Source organism: Macaca mulatta, chromosome 12 (genome assembly GCF_049350105.2).
Source record: "Macaca mulatta isolate MMU2019108-1 chromosome 12, T2T-MMU8v2.0, whole genome shotgun sequence".
NCBI classification, from domain to species: Eukaryota; Metazoa; Chordata; class Mammalia; order Primates; family Cercopithecidae; genus Macaca; species Macaca mulatta.
The window spans coordinates 66,906,166-66,926,625 of record NC_133417.1 but is presented as its reverse complement, the minus strand read 5'-3'; the positions used below and the strand labels follow the sequence as shown (position 1 = coordinate 66,926,625).

At 42.5% G+C, this 20,460-nt stretch overlaps 1 protein-coding gene across 4 annotated transcripts in view; it reads left to right on the top strand.

The window, feature by feature from the left end:
- Nucleotides 1–866: 866 nt before the first annotated feature.
- The window catches only part of DPP4 (dipeptidyl peptidase 4), an 85,234-nt gene continuing 65,640 nt past the window's right edge, over nucleotides 867–20,460 (top strand). The window contains exons 1-3 of one of the 4 annotated variants that reach the window (XM_077956052.1): nucleotides 1,368–1,602; nucleotides 2,099–2,186; nucleotides 4,758–4,893. Coding sequence is in view for 2 of the 4 variants with exons in the window: in XM_015110130.3 (XP_014965616.2) it covers nucleotides 1,597–1,602; nucleotides 2,099–2,186 (94 nt within the window). In the remaining 2 variants the exon portion in view is untranslated. 4 annotated transcript variants of the gene reach the window in all.

The following is a 20,460-nucleotide window of genomic DNA, read 5'->3' as shown; positions in this document are numbered from 1 at the left end:
AGCACTGAGGCCCCTGTGGCACCATTCCCCGTAGTCCGTGTCAGATGGCCTCTCTTCACAGCATCGGCTCACAGGTCCAGTAACACCATTGACTCACCTTCATCAGCAGTTGGAAAAGGGAGGAGGAGAGTCAGTTTCAGCCTCTGGAGTTGGGGGTGGGTGAGGATGCGGATGTACCACAAGCAACTAGTGGGCAAGGGGGAAAAGATGACTGAGTTCAAAAGCTATGTCTGGATTGGAAATAAAAGATGGAAAATTGCATTAATTCATAATCATGTGGTAATGCCCCATAGGACTCTGCATTCTTAATCTTTTACCTCTACTGACAGAGAGGCTTTGCTTTTCACCTGCAGCGAACAAGCTGAAGAGGCCTGATCCTCTTATCTGCAAGAGTAGAAGTAATCAAGGAGGGGCCCTAAAGGCAAATGTTTACCTGTGTATTTTATGGTGAAAGTGCCAAGGGTCCAGACCTCACCTCTCTTGTCCCACTTTATTTCCAGTACCTGGAAGAGAGGCTGGCACATTGTAACCTCTCAAACATCTGTGGATGAGTGGAATAAATGGGAGGATGCAGGAATGAATGAACGAATGAATAACCCTTCAGGGAATAACAGGGAGCTGGGGGAGGGAGAAGCCATACCTGATCTTTTATTCTTCTCCAAAACCCTTGAAAACACTGAACGAGGAGAGGCCGCATAGACTAGCCATTAAGACCTTGAACTCCTAATTGAGGATCTACAACTTCCTAGCTGAATAGCTTGGCCAAGTTATTTATTCTCTGTGCACAGGCTTCCTTCCTGTAAAACAAACACAGTAAATGCTTAGAGCAGCACCTGGGAAAAAGTCAAGTTCCACATAAGTGTTACTCATTATTTTTGGCATTTTGATGAGTGTGTAAGCCTGCAAGACAATCGGGAAATTCTCTGGGGAGGGTGAATCCAGATACTCAGCTTCCAAGGGCCATTCATGAGGGAACAATCACCTTTTCTCTTTGCCTTTCATACAGCTTTAGACACCTGACTGCCTCCTAACATAACTTTCACTGGCAAGAGACAGAGGCCTGGGTTTTAGTTTCAGTTGCCAGCGGTGAGCTGTGTGAGTTTACCAAAGCCCTCTGCCCTCTCTGGGCCTCGGTCCCTCGCCTGTCCACGCGAGGTTGGAGGAGCTGAACGCCGACGTCCTTTTCAGCTAAGAGGGAGCAGGGTCCTCGCGTCGCCGACCCAGGGTCTGCGCATCTGAGGCCGCGCGCCCTTTCCCCTCCCCCACGGCTCCTCTGGGCCTCGCACCCAGCGCCCCGGCTGCCGCCCAGCGCCCCGCACCGCCCTCAGGGGGCCCTCGCGGGCTCCTCCCGGCCGGAATGCCAGTGCCCCGCGCCCCGCGCGCCTGCTCCGGCGCCGCCTGTCCAGCAGCCTACCCGCGGCGCCTTTATACCCTGCGGGCTGGGCGCTCACTAATGTTTAACTCTGGGCCGAAACTTGCCAGCGGCGAGTGACTCCACCGCCCGGAGCAGTGGAGCAGGACGCGCCTCTCCGCCGCTGGCTGTGACTTCTGCCTGCGCTCCTTCACTGAACGCACACTTCCGAGGAGACGCCGACGATGAAGGTGAGTTCCACGCCATGCACTTCCCCAGCCCACGGGGCGAGCTGTGGGGACCTCTTCGCCAAACTCCCCAAATGGCCCCAAAGCTGGCGAAACCGGAGCAGGGACTCCCCTTAGGCGGAAGCCCCAAGGCTACCCTCTGACAGGTGAAGGGACGTCCCAGAGCTGTCTCTTAGCTCTCGGACTCTGGTTTCTGCTAGGACCCTGGCGTCGAGCTTTAAATGTCCCGGAAAGCCACCCACAGATCGCACGCCTAAACTCGGGCAGGGGTAGAGAAACCAACACTAATGTGCTCTGAAGGCACAAGTTCAAGGGCACCCGCCTTAGAGAACTCCGACTGGCGCACTCCAGACGCCACCCCCACCCCCAGTCCACAGTGTCCCTCTTCTAACGCACTCCCACCTGCAAATCCTGCTGCCTCTGGAGCAGCTCCGACCCTCCTACGGAAACTGGGGCCACACGCTTCCCTCTAATTGGACTTGATCTGCCCGGCTTGCAGACAGCGTGGAAGGTTCTCCTGGGACTGCTGGGTGCTGCTGCGCTTGTCACCATCATCACCGTGCCCGTGGTTCTGCTGAACAAAGGCAGTAAGTTTGAAACATTTGAAACAGATAGGACAGTTGGAGCTCAGGTCAGCCTCCGTCTTACCATGCGAAGGGAAACGAGGGATTTTGCGGGAGGTTGGACGAGTGCCCCGAGATGTAGCTGAGAAGGCTTCCCAGGCGTTGCTGCTTGCAGAGCGGCAGCTGGATTCACTTCGCGGGGTCTTCAGTGTTTAGGCTGCAACTCTTGCCGCTTTCACGTCTTGTTATGTATGATAAATGCATGCTTCCTGAAATTAGGGAGAGTCGGGATTTTAAAAATTTCAATTTTAAATTTACTTTGTAAAGTTTTAGATTTACATATAATTTTTAAGAAAAGTTTTTGGGTGTGATCTGCAAAGGAAAAAAGGCAGTGTTTAAAGAACCCAAAGACAGCAGTAAGGATATCTGAAGTGGATAGGAAAAATGAGAAAGCAAGCCCCAAAATACGGTTTAGAGAAAAGTCGTTGCACGGGGAACCCAGATTGTTTTCCCTCAGGGTGGTGAGAATTGAGTTGGAGGGTGGGGAGGCAGGGAAGTAATTATTTGACCAATTTAGTGGTATTGCAGAGCTAAATCATAAAGCTGGTATACATGATAATATTTCAGAAGGGGCTGGAATCAGTGATGTTTTGGTGGATTCTTTTACTTAAAGACTTTCATGTCTTTTTAGCTTGCCTAAATATATAACACTCAGATAATGGAATACTCACTGTAGGACGCAAGCAAGTGAGAATTACTAGTTTCAGTCTCCCCTGGCCTTACTTTCCTTTTAAACACTTGCTTTCATTTCAGGATTACACACAATAAATTAGCCAGTTAAAGGATTCTCTCTGGATGGTTTAGCCAACTGAGGAATGTAGAGTCTGTGCTTGCATACTCACGGTATCTTATCTAGATTTCAGGATGACAGTTCAGAATTAGTTTGTGGAGCTATGAAAACCATACTTGCTGTGCAATTCAAGGCCAGGGCAAAGGTGCCAAAGGTTAAATAACTGAATGGGTTGACCTACTGCTGGTGAAATTTGAAGAAACCAGTGGTTGCTACTATTTTATACCATTAAATGACAGTCCACTTAAGCTTGACTCTTTTTTGTGGACTGTTAAAATATAATTATTTTCATAAAGCAACACTTTGTATAAACCATACATGCAAAGCCTCGTGGGAGAAGAATGTGCTAGTCGTACAATCGATAAATATAGGACTTACAGGCTTACATTATGTTCCAGGCACTGTGTTAGTTGCTGCAGATACAAAGATTAAATTTTGTAAATATAAATATAAAGGCCCCTGACCTCAAGAACTGTATAAGCTGGTGGGAATATGCAAACAAATACGACTTGTTTTACGTATATATGTATGTATGTGTATGTGTGGATACACACATATATATAAATAGAAATAATCTGTATAGCCTGTTTGTCTCCAAAACATAACTGAGGCATCACAGCATTGCTGGAAGTTTGGGTAAAACTGTAATTATCAGAACTTCCGTTAAAGCAAGTTGAAAGGAATACTGTATTTTGATTAGCCACTTGAGATGGCCAGTGAAATGCCCTAGGGATCTGAGGCTTGCTGCAGTTAACTCTGAGGATTTTGTTTTGCTAGGTAGGGTATACAGGCCAGGGAGAGCTGTTTTGCCATTTCTGCTAAACAGCACCTGCTGTCTTCTCCAAATGAAATTTGAACACATTTCAAGAATGGTCTCTTGAGGAGGACTTCCTGAGACACTCACTTGTTTCCATATAACTACTCTTATGACTCAAAAGGATAACTTAGAGGTGCTTGAGCAAACTGCTCTGGAGGTTAGAAGGAACACTTCTGGGAAAGTCTCCGCCTCCCGGGTTCCTGCCTCAGCCTCCTGAGTAGCTGGGACTACAGGCACGCACCACCATGCCCGGCTTATTTTTTGTATTTTAGTAGAGATGGTGTTTTACCATGTTGGCCAGGATGGTCTCTATCTCCTGACCTCATGATCCGTCCACCTTGGCCTCCCAAAGTGCTGGAATTACAGGTGTAAGCCACTGCACCCAGCCGAGAGACTTCTTATAAGAGGTTTCTTTTGTGGAGAAGCTTGAATAGTTAACATCAGTTTCTGGATAACATCAGTTTCTGAAGATAGGATATTCCAGAAAATGTGAATGTCTTGCATTTCAACACAGAGACATGAGATCACATCCCGTGTTAGGGGTTATGAAAGGATCCAGAGCCCCAGAGGAGGGTGGGAAACAGGCAAAAGAGTTTGATTCTAAGCTGGAGATGATGCAGTGAATGAGGTTTTGAGCACGCCTGAACTGTTGGCCATGACGGTGGGAAGGTGAGTTGCAATGGAGCAACACTGAAGGGGGAAGTGAGGGAAATGGCCCAGGGCACTTACAGTACAGATCAGAATATGGAGGCTCCAGAGCTACTCAGAAATGTGAATGACTGAACTTCAGTAACTGGTTAAACAGAGGGAGGTGAAGGAGAGTGTAGCTAAGGATATCTCTTGGACAACCAGGTGGAGATGTTGTTTCATGGTGGCTTTATTTATTTACCACTCTAGTTATTTCTTGTCTGTATTTCTTAATTTGTAGGTATGTGTGTTTAAGGAAAAAAGGGAAGTCATCTTGTTAACACTTCTGCCTTATCATAGGAATAAAGATAAAAGCTCAAGAATGCAGCATTTTCACTAAATCAGCAATACCTTTCCTGGGCTGTGCCACAATAAAGGTCAGCATTCCTTACAAAAAACTCAAAGTCATCACCCAAGAAATGCCCTCTATGTTGTCAATCAAGCTTTCAAGTAAACAAATACAGAGAAGGAAGAAAGGAAGGAAGTAGGGAGAAAGGAAATATGAAGGGAAAGGGAAGGAAGAAGGAAAGAAGGATAGGAATTTGATAGAAAAACAAAGCAAATACCTAAATTACAGGAAAACTAAAGAATTAAACAGCCAAAAGGAAGGAGGAAGCAAACCCAAGTTCATCTCCTGAGAGGTTGATTTAAGAGGTCAAGTGTTTCCATATGAAACGCATACTTTAGCAAAACTAGACACACCCAGAACAGGAGGGGGGCTAGTGAGTGGGGAGCCAGAAAGAGAGAGAGAGAGAGCGAAAGAGAGAGAGACAGAGAGAGAGAGAGGCTTAATACTGGACTATTGCCATATATTTAAGAATAAAAACTCCTTGAATTCAGATTATTCATTTCACCAAGCACAATTAAAAGTTCACTCTCTTCTGTGTATATGATAAATGATTGTATGTTTTAAAATTTTCTCAATCCTCCTACTATAGGAGGATATTGCATATGTAAGCATTCAGTTTCTTCAAGAATCAGTGAGAAATATATAAAAATACTTGTATGGAATTGTAGAACTCTTCATGGCTTAGTGGTAATAAAATTCTCACGCAGCATTTATGATTTCTTTATTTTTTCTTTTACATTATATTATATGCTGAAATTGGAAATATTTGGTTATCTGTCAAATAATTTTATTATTATTGAATTTTATTATGGAATAGAATTATATCTCTTCTTTTGCTCTTTTCACTGCTTTAGTAGTAAATTTCCTCTACACCTTCTTTCGGTGGAAAGGAAATTTGACTGCTCACCCATCAGTATCCTTCAGTAATAAGAGAAAACCCAAATGTGAAGGAGACAGGAATAATCAGAGAGAAAAGATAGCATCTATGAGGTTTGCCTGAGAAAGTCCAGGATCTCTTCCAGGTTTAAAAGCACAGAAACGAGCCTGAATGAAAGCTTTGTACATTTCAGGGGACAATTTCTAAACAGTATGCTCTATAAAAACTGGAGTTGACTCCAGCTTGCTCAGTTAACTATTGTCAACCTTTTCGGAATGCTCATGAGGTCAGCAGGTTAGTCTTTTTCAGGCCAGTTATTTTGGCTTTTCTCTAGCCATAACATATGCCTTAAGTTTCTCTCTCTTAGAAATATCTGCCTATCTTTTCAAAGGGGATCAGAAAGAGAGAGAAAATGAAGACTATTTATCCAGTTGATGGTCAGAGAAAGATAATATAAAAAGAGTGGAGCTGGATCGCGTCTTTCAAATTTTATGACTTAAGAAAGTACTGAGGCCCATGGAGAACATGGCTGTAAATAACACGCAGGAGCGCCTACTTGAGGAAGAGAAGGCATGCAAGCATACAATAATAGCGAATATGCATTTACTTTTACTAAGTGTTAAATTTGGGGCTGAGGGCTTTCAATGTATTTTTCATTTAATCCGAAGAACCACTCTTTGAATGAAAGGTACTATTACCCTCTCCATTCATACAGAAGATTTATCAGAACTTCGAGAGGGTATTTTAGTTATCTATAATTGCATAATGAATCACCTCAGAACTTAAAACAATAAATATTTGTTATCTCATAGTTTCTGTGTATAAGGAATTTTGGAGTGGCTTAGTTGGGTGGTTTTGCCGCAGGGTCTCTCATGAGGTTGTAATCAAGATGTTATCTGAAAGCTTAAACCTGACTGCAACTGAAGGATCCCCTTCCAAGTTCACTCATGTGGCTGTTAGCTAGAGGCTTCAGTTCCCTAGTGTATGGGCCCCAGTTCCCCACCATGTGGGAATTATATTATAATTTCATGACTTCTAATCTCTGTGTGCTAAATGTTCTGAAGAAGAGCCTACTGCTGATGCCTTCATTCCTATATAAAGCTGCATATAGGCAATGACTGACATCTCAAGCTTTTGAATGGTTCTGTTTAGTAGTATTAGTAGTAATAATAGGTCCGGATTTACTTACTTACACGAAATTATACTTAGGATAATATGGTAGCTACTTTCCCTTAGAATGAAGGATCCAAGAGAGGAACTAAGCAGGAGGCTGAATTGCCTTTTATGATCTAGCCTCAGAAGTGGCAGGTATACCATTCCTTCTGCTGTGTACTATTGGTCACACAGACCAACCCTGATACAATGTGGGAGGGCACTACACAAGTGCATAAATACCAGGAGGTGGAGATCGTTGGGAACCATGATGGAGGCTGGCTCCAATGACTATCAAAGAAGTTAAGGAACTTGCTTAAAGTTCCACAAAGTTGGGATTTATACTCAGGCAATGTGACTTTACAGCTGATACTCAGTACTGTTCAACTGCATATCATTCTGTTAGCTTGTAATCAAGTATAAAATCAACTTGGCCATATTGGCACAATTGTTATAACTTCTCATTTGCATAGCTATATTATCATTTCATGGCTTCTAATCTGTGGGGAAAAGAAAGATCAGACTGTTACTATGTCTATATAGAAAGAAGGAGACATAAGAGACTCCATTTTGTTCTGTATTTGAGATGCTGTTAATCTGTGACCCTACCCCCAACCTTGTCCTTGCAAGAGACATGTGCTGTGGTGACTCAAAGTTTAATGGATTTTGGGCTGTGCAGGGTGTGCTTTGTTAAACAAGTGCCTGAAGCCAGTATGCTTGTGAAAAGTCATCACCATTCTCTTAATCTCAAGTCCCCAGGGACATGTACACTGCCAAAGGTCACAGGGACCTCTGCCTAGGGAAGCTAGGTATTGTCCAATGTTTCTCCCCATGTGATAGTCTGAAATATGGCCTCGTGGGAAGGGAAAGACCTGATCATCCCCCAGCCTGACACCCGTGAAGGGTCTGTGCTCAGGAGGACTAGTATAAGAGGAAATAAGCCTCTTGGCAGTTGAGATAGAGAAAAGCATCTGTCTCCTGCCGTCCCTGGGCAATGGAACATCTTGGTGTAAAACCCGATTGTATGTTCTATTTACTGAGAAAGGAGAAAACCGCCTTAGGGCGAAAGGTGGGACGTGCTAGCACAATGCTGCTCTTCATGCACTAAAAAGGTTTATGGAGATATTTGCATATGCATATCAAGGCACAGCACTTAAACTTATGTCACAGAGATCTTTATTCATATGTCTTTTTTTTTTTTTTTTTTTTTTTTTTTTTTTTTTGAGACAGAGTCTCACGCTGTTGCCCAGGCTGGAGTGTAGTGGCGCGATCTCGGCTCACTGCAAGCTCCGCCTCCCGGGTTCCCGCCATTCTCCTGCCTCAGCCTCCTGAGTAGCTGGGACTACAGGCGCCCGCCACCGCGCCCGGCTAATTTTTTGTATTTTTAGTAGAGACGGGGTTTCACTGTGGTCTCGATCTCCTGACCTTGTGATCCGCCCGCCTCGGCCTCCCAAAGTGCTGGGATTACAGGCTTGAGCCACCGCGCCCGGCTATTCATATGTCTTACTGCTGACCTTCTCCCTACGATGATCCTATTATCCTGCCACTTCCCTTTTTCTTTGATGGTAAAGATAATGATCAATAAATACTGAGGGAACTCAGAGACCGGTGCCCGCTGTATGCTGAACGCCGGTCCCCTGGGCCCACTTTTTCTTTCTCTATACTTTGTCTCTGTGTCTCATTTCTTTTCTCAAGTCTCTGGTTCCACCTAACAAGAAACGCCCACAGGTGTGGAGGTGCAGGCCACCCCTTCATAATCTCTATGTGTTCAGTATCCTGAGGAAGAGCCTACCTCTGCTGTCTTCATTCTCATATAAAGCTGTATGTATATAGGCAATGACTGACATCTCAAGCTTTTGAATGGTTTTGATTTTTAGTATTAGTGGTAATAATAGATTCAGATTTACCTACTTACACTAAATTACACTTGCTTTGCTTCTGATGTAAGTTAAATTATTTCATTTGATCTTCACAGAGAAGTTCATGTTAGAGAGATATATTAATATCCTGACTTTTTACATGTGAAAGTTTAGGGGTTTGCAAGTAAGTACTGGATCTTGGGAATCCAAACTTTTTGGCTACCAACCTTCCCTGAGCCTGCTGGTTCCCATGAATGGCTAATTTATAGAAATGCCTTGGTGAGAGTTTTTCGGAGTTAATGTTTAATCATTACTTTATGGTTGGATGCTGATCCTTTCATTGCTGTAAATCAATATCTTGTAAATATTTTTACCTTTAGTCTTCACAGCTCCATTATGACCTCCAAAAGAGGGTGTGTCTCTCAATTTGAGAGTAACCTGAAACCATGAAATTAGAACTTCTGAGTAAACTGTTTTATTATTTGCCGAACATTGTATTGTTTTATATTGTTTCTCAAAATTGTAACTTCCTAGGAAGCTTTTAAATTTTGAAGATAAACTATGTGCTTCCTTCAACTGGGGGCATTAATGTGCACATTTCTTAATTATTTGGTTCAGTGAGGAAGCAAGTAGACCTATGAGTTCAAGTTACATAATTCAACATCTAAGGCCCTAGAAGAGGAGGTAAGGTAAGACAGAGCCAAAGCCACCAGATATTTTATTAATGGCACTCAGGAGCCATGGTGGGTCAGGATATATAATTGAGGTAGAGGGAGTAGGAGAGATGAGTATCAAGCAGGTCTTATCATCCACCCTTTCCCTGACTTCTTAAAACTGGGGACCCCAAAACTGAGCTTAGTGGCCCCTGGGGCCCTAATGCCATTTCTGTGGAACCCTCTTTTCTTGTTTTCCTCAGTTCTAAAGCCCACCCTGCTCAAACTCATCTCCATAAGTGTCATGGATGACTCTTATTTCTCTATTATATTCTTCCATTATTTGATTACAGGCATAAAACTCTTTTAGTATGAGATTTAAAACCTCTTCAGGGCCAAGGTCCTACAGTGGCCAGAGACAATATTTTTCAATTCAAAAACATATGTTGAATGCTTACTGCATGTCAAGTGTTACTGAAGGTATGGGAGTAGGGGGATATGGCTATTGAAGGCTTACTGCATGTCAAGTGTTATTGAAGGTATGGGGGATATGTCCTGCTATGACTGCATATTTGTCCCTTCCAAATGTCATGTTGAAATTTGATTTCCAGTGTTGGAGGTGAGGCCTAATGGGAGGTATTTGCATAATGGGATCAGAGCCCTCTCACAGGGGTGAGTGAGTTCTTGTTCTATTAGTTTCCATAACAGCTGATTATTAAAAATAGCCTGGCACCTCCCTCTTTCTTGCTTTCTTTCTCATCATGTGATCTCAGCACATGCCAGCTTCCCCTTTAACTTCTGCTATGAGTAGAAGCAGCGTGAGACCATCATTAGATGCAAATGCCCAATCTTGAACTTTCCAGCCACCAGAATCATGATCCAAATAATCCTTTCAAAAAAAATAAACTACTAGCTTCAGATATTCCTTTATAGCAACACAAAATGAGCTAAGATCTGGCCCTAAGCAGTATAGATAATGTCCCTGTTCCACTGGACCTTTACAATCCATAGAGCAGGCAAATTATAGGCAAGTGCAAAAATAATTTCAGATGGTAACAAATGCTATGACAAAAATATAGTGGGATAGAGAGGACTGACAGACACAGAAAGGAGTTTCTCTCTTATTCCAAGCATGATTTTGAGCTCCTGGAGGATTTCAACATGAGTGTGACATGATCTTTTCACATTTCAAGAATATGCTCTGACTCTTGTGTGGACAGTAGTTTGGGGTTGGTGTGGTTTGTCCAGGTGATCGATGATGGTGGCTTGGACAAGGATGATAGCACTGCAGGTGAAATTAAGTTTTTTTTTTTTTTTTTTTTAAAGAAATGTAGGATGTATTTTGGAGTAAGACAGTGGGCAGGCATGCGAAGAGTGAGGGAAGGAGAGAAGGTAAGGATGGCTCCTTGGACAGCTGGCTAGATAGCTTAAGTGAAGAATTTCTCTTGCCTCCTGGCTGTTTCCTTTTTGTAAGAGCTTGTCTGCAGAGGTTCCTCTGGTTTAACTCCCCTTTCCTATGGGATCAGGCTTGCCCTTTCAAGGATGTGCTCAGGAACACCTCTTACTTCGTATTTACCCAGCACAGACTTGTTGACAGAAGGTAATTCTCCAACTTGGCAAATATTTATTGAGGATTTTCTACATGCCAGGTACTTTGTGGGTCGTTAGGGATAGAAAGACAATAGATATGGCCTTTGTCCTCAAATTATTGACAGCATTAAAGGACGCATAAACATTAACTATAATCAAAAGAGCTAAGTGCCCTTCTAGTAAATGATCAAAGTGCTATGGAAGCACTAGTGACCAAATGATAAATGCTGCCCTGGGAAGTTTCTACATAACAAACTGAGCATAAAGCGTTAATAATTAGTGAGTCTTAATACAATCCTTCCAATCCTTCAGCCACCAAACTGGCTCTGAGGCATACAGTGCACCTCCATGTCGGTCCTCACTGACTTACAGTCCCCTGATGCTGTAAGAGGATTGTATCAGGATGTTTTGGGCTTCAAGGAACCCAATACCTGGCCAAAAATTATTTGAATGTTAGCGTTTTATTATTGTGTTGTCATTAGCATCTTTTAAAATTGGAAGTGCAGAAGTAAAGTGGTTCTTGAGTTTGTTAATGTAATGGCCTGAACACATCAAGAACACGGGGTCTTTCCACCTTTCAGCTCTGCCATCCTTGGAGTTTTGTCTTTTGACCTCCAGTATGTCATCTCATGGTGGAGCATGGCTTCTGCAGCTCAGCCCAGCACTTGCTCATACAGCCCTTTCACAGGGCAAAAGAGGATGCTCTTCCTCATTCATGTTCTGCTGTATTAGGGAGGAAAGCCGTTTCCATAAGTCCTCTGACTGGACACAAACTTTCAGGTCTTACTGGCTACATTTGTGTCACTTGTCCATATCTAAACCAATCACTGGCAAGGAGAAAGAATTGCCGTGATTGAACTAGACTAATCAAGACTCACCTTTCTAGGACTGGAGAGTATCTTCCTTTGCTAGCACATGGAAGGAGAAGGGCAAATACCTAAGCTGAATTGAAAATTCTGAAAGACAGAAATTGGGGGGACGGCCTATGTAGGCATATTGTGTATTTGGTTATTACTCTCTTTTCATTACATTAGAAAGATTTAATTTTTCAACAAAAGAGGACAGATATCAAGCCAGCTCTGATCTCCAAAAATCTGGAGCGGCAATTCTCTCCTTTCCTTCTCCTCACTTTCTTTCCTAACTGGGTTTATTGCAAACCAGTGTGCTTTGTTGCTGCCTTTCTGATCTCAAGGACATTTTGACCTCAGCCCTTTCTTTCTCTTGGCATCCAAAGTGACCAAGAGGAGGAAGTAATTGAATTGCAATATTAAAATATAAATCTGAGACAATAGAGCAGGTCAGAAATATCTGAGGGGAATTACTCACAATTTACCCCTAGAAAATCCACATAAACTGTCATATTTAATCCAGTTCGTAATAGCAGAAAGTGGCAGAAATAGTCAACATAAAATAAGATGGGCAAAGTTTTTAAAAAATGCTAAAACTTAGATCTGCGAAAGTCAACCCAGGAAAGTAGGACTTAAAATAATTAATAACCATAAAAATAAATAAATAAATAAATAAATAAATAAATAACAGAAGCAAACAAAATAACCTCACAAGGTCTAAAAGCTATAATTTAATCTAACAAGGGCAAAAAAAAATCTACTTGATGACTCAAATCTTTGTTTTAAAATTTCCAGGGAAAAAATTACTCTGCATGGTAATGATTTTCTTAAAATGAGAAGGGTTTGGCTACTGAAAGGAGAACCAAGAACCCAGCAGCCAGTGGACCTTTATTTCTTCCTGGCAATCCGGACCTATTTTCCCTGTCTGCTCACTCACTTGCTCTTCTGGTGAACTATTCCAGGTATCTCCTCTCCTCTCAAATTTCCAACATCTCCACCCTATGCAAATTCATAGCTAAAGACCTGGCTTCCTGGTTTGATAAGAAAACTGAAACCATTAGAAGAGAACTTCAATTCTCACCGGCTCATCAATGCATTCACCTGCATGGGCTCCCCTCCTAAGTTAGGGGAATGAATGCTCAGGCTCCTATCCAAGACCAAGCCCTCTGTTTGTGCCCTGGGTCCCATCCCTTTTGCTTACTGAAAGATTAGACTCTAGCTATCCCTTTGCATGTGGCATCATCATTTTTTCCATCCCTATTCGATCATGAACAGGCAATAGTGTCTCATATTCTTACAAAAAAAATAAGAAGGCAAGTATCTTTTTCCACCCTCATCCCTGCCAAGCTACCACTTCCTTTCTCTGCTCTCTTTACCACAAAACTTCTTAAAGAGTTTCTATTATCACCATCTGTTACCCCTCTTCTTTTTTTTTTTTTTTTCCTCTTAAGCCCCGTGGAATAAGGGTTATCCCCACCACACCACTAAAACAGCTCAGTTCTTGTCAAGGTCCCTAATCTCTGTGTTGCCGATCTGGAGTTGCTTCTCAGTCTGCGTCTCATGTGCCTGTCAATTAGTCATCCTTCTTCTCCACCTCCCCTCGGGGCTCTCACTCTCTCCTGGTTGTCCTTCTACCTCACTGTGCAGTCCTTCCCAGCCTTCTTAGGTACTCTTCCTGATATCTTCAACTTCTCACCTTGGACTACTCTGGGGCTCCCTTGGCAACTTTCCAATTTTATCTGCAAACCAGACCTTTTACTGAGCTCTAGGTGCAGTATACAACTGCTTACTGGACATCTCCATTCGGAGGTGATATTGGCATCTCGTACTGACATCTTCCAAAACTCTTTGTCTTCCCGTAGTACATTTTATCTCAGCAAGTGGCAATTCCATTTTGTAGCTACTGAGGCCAATATCCACGCAAGTTCTCCCCAACCCCTCTCTTTCATTCACAAGTCACATCCAATGTGTCAGCAGTTTTATCATCTGTATCTTCATATTCTCTCAGAGTTTGACCATATCTCACCACCTCATCTCCTACTACCCTGGTTAAAGACACAATTGTCCTTCCCCTAAATGATTGCCAACATCTCTCTTTCTTTTTCTTACTTCCCCCTGTGGTGTATTCTCAACACAACAGATAAGGTGATTGTGGTAGGCAGAATTCTAAGATGACCCCCAGGAACCCCCACCTCCCCTCCTGTGTACTAATCTCTGAGATTGTGGATATGATGGATTTTCTTCCTGTAGTTAAGTTTCGTTATAATGCACAGTCAGCTTTAAGAAGGGGAGATTACCTGCTTGGGCCTGACTGAATCACATGAACCGTTTAAAAGCAGAGTTTCTCTGACTCGTCACAGAACAGGCAGTCAGGAATCCCAGGCATGAGAAGGATTTGACATGCCATTGCTGACTTGGAAGATGGAGGGGCCATATGGCCAGGAATGTGGGTCATCTCTAGGAGGTGAGAACAGCCTGGCTTGTAGTCAACAAGTAAATGAGAACTTCACTCTCACAACCTCAATGAACTGAATTTTGCCAACAACCTGTGTGAGCCTGGAAGCAGGTAATTTTTCCCCAGAGCCTCCAGCTGACAACTCATTCCAGCCAAAACTTTGATTTTAACCTCACAATACTTTGGACAGAGAACTCAGCAAAATGGGCTGGACTGCTGACTTATAGAACCCTGAACTGATACATGTGTGCTGTATTAAGTCACTAAGTTTGTAGTGATTTGTTACATAGCAATAGAAAACTATTAATAATAGTGATCAAATTGTTTTAATTTATTATTTATTTAATTTATTATTTATTTATTTATTTATTTTGAGACAGAGTCTTGCTCTGTCACCCAGGCTGGACTGCATTGATGCAGTCTTGGCTCATTGCAACCACCACCTCCCGGGTTCAAGTGATTCTCCCGCCTCAGCCTCCCGAATAGCTGGTACTATAGGCATGCACCACCACACCGGCTAATTTTTTTTTTTTTTTTTGTATTTTTAGTAGAGATGGGGTTTTGCCATGTTGGCCAGGCTGGTCTCATCCTCCTGACCTCAGGTGATCCACCTGTCTTAGCCTCCCAAAGTGCTGGGATTATAGGTGTAAGCCACCGTGTCTAGGCTGGTGATCGTATTTAAACATAAGTCAAATCATGTCCTTCTCTGCTTAACCCCGGTCATTGGCTTTCCATTGTGAAGGCTCCATGGCACTTGTTACCACCTAACATATGGCATTGCTTACTCATTGTCTGTTCATATGTCTCCCCCAGTTAAAATATAAGCTTCATAAGGGCAGGAGTTTTTCATGCTTTATTCACTGTGATGTCTCTAATGCCCAGAACACTGAATAACACAGTAAGTGCTAAGTAAATGTTTGGTGAATTAAAGAAGTTATCTTGGAGCTCAGGCAAGAAAAAAATTTTTAATGAATATTTATTAATGTTGCTGTAATTCTGATTAAAATTCTTATATTTATAAACCACTCAGTACTAAATTGTATATACCTACAATTTGTAAGTGCTAGCAACTGTTTGAAAAAAGATACAATACGTTCATGGCTCATGGCTTATTAATAGTTTAGTTAAGAAAAAACTGTTAAGTACCTAAATAGATATAAAATTACTTGATTAATTGGCAAAATATGTGGTACAGAAAATAAGATGAGGAGAGAGAATGCAGAGGAATAGTAGGAAAATGAAGGCCATGAATGTAGATTGTTTGGTTGAGAAGTTTGTCCAGATGGCTTGAGGATGCAGCAAGATCAGGTAAGTATTTCTTTAAGATCGGTACACACCCTGCATGCTTAACCATAGAGCAGAAGTGAGCAGTGGAAAGAAACTGAAGATGCAGCTGGGCACAGTGGCTCACACATGTAATCCTAGGTCTTTGGGAGGCCCAGGAGTTCGTTCAAGGCTTTAGTGAGCCATGATAGTGCCACTGCACTCTAGCCTGGGTGACAGAGTGAGACCCTGTCTCAAGTAAGAAAGAGAGAGAGAAATGAAGGAAGGAAGGAAAGGAGGAAAGAAGGAAGGAAGGAAGGAAGGAAGGAAGGAAGGGAGGGAGGGAGGGAAGGAGGGAGGGAGGGAGGGAGGGAGGGAGGGAAGGAAAGAAGGAAGCTAGGAAAGAAGAACTCTAGGAAGGAAGGAAGCTAGGGAGGGAGAGAGGGAGGGAAAAAGGAAGGAAGGAAGGAAGGAAGGGAGGGAGGGAGGAAGGAAGGAAGGAAGGAAGGAAGGAAGGAAGGAAGGAAGGAAGGAAGGAAGGAAGGAAGGGTGTTTTAGAGGGAAAAGGTAAGATTAAAAAAATCCCTTGGGAACAAGAAGACAAGCATCTGAGTCACAGATTGGGGTGTGGAAGGATCGAGAAGGAAGCTCACCTCTCCTTCAGAGTTCTAAGGAAAGAGTTAAACAATGGCAGGAGGGACAGATACCAGAGAACTGATGAGCTTGGTAGAAAATAAGCTTCTTATGGTAGCTTTTGCTGTAAAGGAGGAATCATTGAATTTTTTTGTTGGCGAATTTTATAATTTTTTCAAAATGTATACTGCAGGACCTGAGTTGTTCAACGTTGTATAATATTTAAAATCTAGGAAACATGAAAAAAAGGGAAGAAAAGAACCCTGTTTTAAAGCTTACATGACTACTTTTTTATGAGTTCAGAAAAAGATGATAAAAGTTATTAGGTGTTCCCATGGAAAAGAGAATAGAGATGGTATAACTTCCTTTCTAGGAAGCCATAGTGTTGCCATCCTTCTTACTGTCCAGAGCAAACATTCTAGAGTTTTCTGAGAGAATTTGCACTCTTTTGACTTTGAAGCAGAACAAATTAAGTTTCAGCTGACCCAAGTCCTCATGATACTACCAACCTGCTTATTTTTTTTATTTTATTACTTTATTGCAACTGCTTAAATAGTTGCAAACACTGAATTTAAACATTCCATAAAGCCTAATTCATCTCCACCAATTCACAAAAAATGCCAAGAAAGCATTTACCACATGCAATCACTGTCCCAAAGATTTAGAGAGGTTTGGAAGAGTGATTGTAACCACAGGCTTTGGCGCCATATTGCCTGGTCCAAATGTGGCTTTGGTGCATACAAATCACAGGATTTTAGTCTAGTTACTGGCTGTGCCTGTCTGTGCCTCAGTCTCCTTATTTGTAAAATGGGAATGAGCATAAGAAGAATAAATGAGTTGAAAGTCTGCATTGCCTAGAACAACCCAGCAAACTGGAAGAACACCGTAAGAATGTGTAATTATTATTCTTTATATATTTGTAACATTTTTTGTTTGTTTGTTTTAACAGCTCCTGAATGTTTTGCCTGGCAAATACTGGGAATGGGGCAATTCCTGTCGCAGTTTTGTTTTCCAGTGATTGTTTTTTCTTATATCGGGGATGACAAATGCTTGTCACAAAGAATAGCCTTGTTGATTACACTTATAAATCTTCGGGAGACTTCAATGAGTCAGTGTTAGAGCTTTCAGTTTCCATAAATACAGATTTCCTTTACTCAATTTTCTTTCAAACATGATCTGATCTTTCTTAGTTTGCACTCTAATACCCTCCACTGAAGTCCCACTACAACTGCTTTTATGTATATGTCAAGAGAAACTAGCCCTTTGCTAAAATAGTTGCATGTTTCATGGGCCTGTGGGTCATTTAGTCATACACTTAAGAACTTTGCACCTTTTAAGTGTTTATCATCACCTCGGATTACACAGCCTAATGCCAGTCAACTTCATGGGGCATAAAAGCCCTGTACATAATAGTTTGGGCCATTATTGTATCAGTCTTGTTTATTCCCAGAAAAGTTCTATCAAGAAAAGAGGGAGTGACTATAATCAGAAAAAAAAAAAACAATTTCATTTCACAAAGGGATAAAGCAGTCCTGCCACCTTGCTTAGTGCTGGCTGCCTGTGTGTGTGGAGCTTCCTGACCCTGCTGTGATAGCAGAGGGAACCAGGCAATGTAATCGGGCTTAGTTCAGTCTTAGCTTTGCATTTCTTTACCAACATGTTCATATTTGGGTTAAGATGAAAATAGATATCTGATGCTTGAATACTGAGGCATAAATATTCTGCCCACTTTCACTTTTCTGCTACATATATTGGACTTGTATACTGATATTGTGTTTTGTTTTGTTTTGTTTTTTTTTGAGACGGAGTCTCGCTCTGTCGCCCAGGCTGGAGTGCAGTGGCCGGATCTCAGCTCACTGCAAGCTCTGCCTCCCGGGTTCGGGCCATTCTCCTGTCTCAGCCTCCTGAGTAGCTGGGACTACAGGCGCCCGCCACCTCGCCCGGCTAGTTTTTTGTATTTTTTAGTAGAGACGGGGTTTCACGGTGTTAGCCAGGATGGTCTCGATCTCCTGACCTAGTGATCCGCCTGTCTCGGCCTCCCAAAGTGCTGGGATTACAGGCTTGAGCCACCGCGCCCGGCCCTGATATTGTTTCAGGGTAACTGGAGTTTCAATCTCAACATCTGTCTTTCTAATCCAGTCCTGTGAGAAGTTTTTGTTTTTGTTTTAATGTCACTCACAATTTTGAGGAATGTCTAGATGAGGTTGTCAAACTATAGTCAGGACTGGCCACCTGATGTTGTAAAAGTAAAGTTTGATGGGAACACAGCTGTGCCCACTCACTCACAGACTGGCTGTGGCTGCTTGCGAGTTACAATGGCAGACTTGAGTAACTACAACAGAGACTAAAGACTGTAAGGCCCACAAAGCCTACACTATTGACCAACCAGCCATTTAAGAAAATGTTTGCCAACTCCAGGTCTAGATGTTGTATTCTTACCACTTAAAAATACTTTCTTTATAATGTCTAACTTAAATAACGAGATTCAGAAAAATGATTAAGTGTAGAGTTTATTCAAGTGCAAAGCTTGAGGATGACCTCTCAGAAAACATACTCCAGACAAATGGGGTTAGCATTACAAAGTGAGGAATTGAAAGTTTCACTCATATAGGCAGTTAGCAGGGTTGCAACATTTTCCATACAAGGTCAGTATGTATATTATAGTGATTTTATTGGTGACAGATTGGTATATTCCAACTAAAATTCCTTTAACTTTCCATGAGCAGGGGTGATGATCTGAGGGGTTCCTACCTCTGGCACCACAAGGTCTTTTCTGGTCATTTTTGGGAAAAAGCAGAAGTTACAGCTACATGATATGTGACTCAGGCCACATACCTCTCAAGGCTCAAAATAACCTAAAGTTCCAACAGCTTTAAGTTCTATTTAATTTCATCACAATAGGTAAGATGAATAAGTTCTTATGTCAGTTAGGGAAATCACACTAGAGGTCAGGCATGGTGGCTCAGGCCTGTAATCCCAGCACTTTGGGAGGCTGAGGCAGGCAGATCATCTGAGGCCAAGAGTTCAAGACCAGCCTGCCCAACATGGTGAAACCCCATCCCTACTAAAAATACAAAAATTAGCCAAATGTGGTGGCACACGCCTGAAGTTGCAGCTACTTGGGAGACTGAAACGGGAAAATCACTTGAATCAGGAAGGCAGCAGTTGCAGTGAGCCAAGATTGCACCACTGCACTCCAGCCTGGGTGACAGAGTGAGACTCTGTCTCAAAAAAAAAAAAAAAAAAGAAATCCCACTAGATATTTCAGCAGAGAGATTTAATATGAAAATTCGTTACACAGATAAAAGAGCAAAAGAGGAACTCTGAGGTAACTGAGAAAGAGTAACTGCAGGAAGGAGTCACCTCTAGGGCTTGGGAACAAAGAGGAAGAAGAGGATCACAGAAGATCTCAGATCAAAGCTCTAAAGTTTATAACCCCCCCAGCTGCTACTGGTACCTCTGAGAGGCATGATGAAGCAGATTCTGGATATTACAAAGGAAGTTAAAGGCTAGAGCAGGTGCTACTGCTGGGTGCATGCTGTCAGCAAGAAAGAGGAAAGGAGGAGCCCCTCCTCTAATTGCCATCTAATTTTTTCTCTCTTTTCCCCTATTAACAGAATCTAGCAAGAATCCTGCAGATGAGGCTTCTTGGAAATACAGCTTTAAAACCCTTCCCCAGAATTACTGAGCAAGGAAGGATATGTATATTTGGAGGTGAAAGCCAGTAGGTGACTGGCTTAGGCTTACAGAAGTGTGCTGACCTAACAGTAGCTAGTAGTGGTCTAGAACCTGAGTTGTAATAGCCTGACAGATTCTTCCTGCCTGCTGCACAGATAAAACCAATTCACTGTGACAGTGATATTGCAATAGAGAATTTCATAGTCACAGGACCAGCCAAGTGAAAGGACAGGAGACAGTTCTCAAGTTGCCTCCCTCAAAGCTTGGAGGCTAGGGTTTTTAAGGATGATTTTGTAGGCAGGAGGCTAGGGAATGGGTGCTGTTGATTGTTTGGGGATGAAATCATAGGAGTGTCCAAAATGGTCTTTGTGCACTAAGTCATTTTCTGGGTGAGGGTCACAAGACTGCTGGATTTAGTTCCTTGGTATGAGTCACAGGTCCAGGTGGAGTCAGCAGGTCCACCTGAATGCAAAAGTCTGAAAAATATCTCAAAGACCAATCTTAGGTCTTGACAACTTGACAATAGTGATGTTATCTATAAGAGTAGTTGGGAAAGTTACAAATCTTCTGACCTCTGGAATGATGGC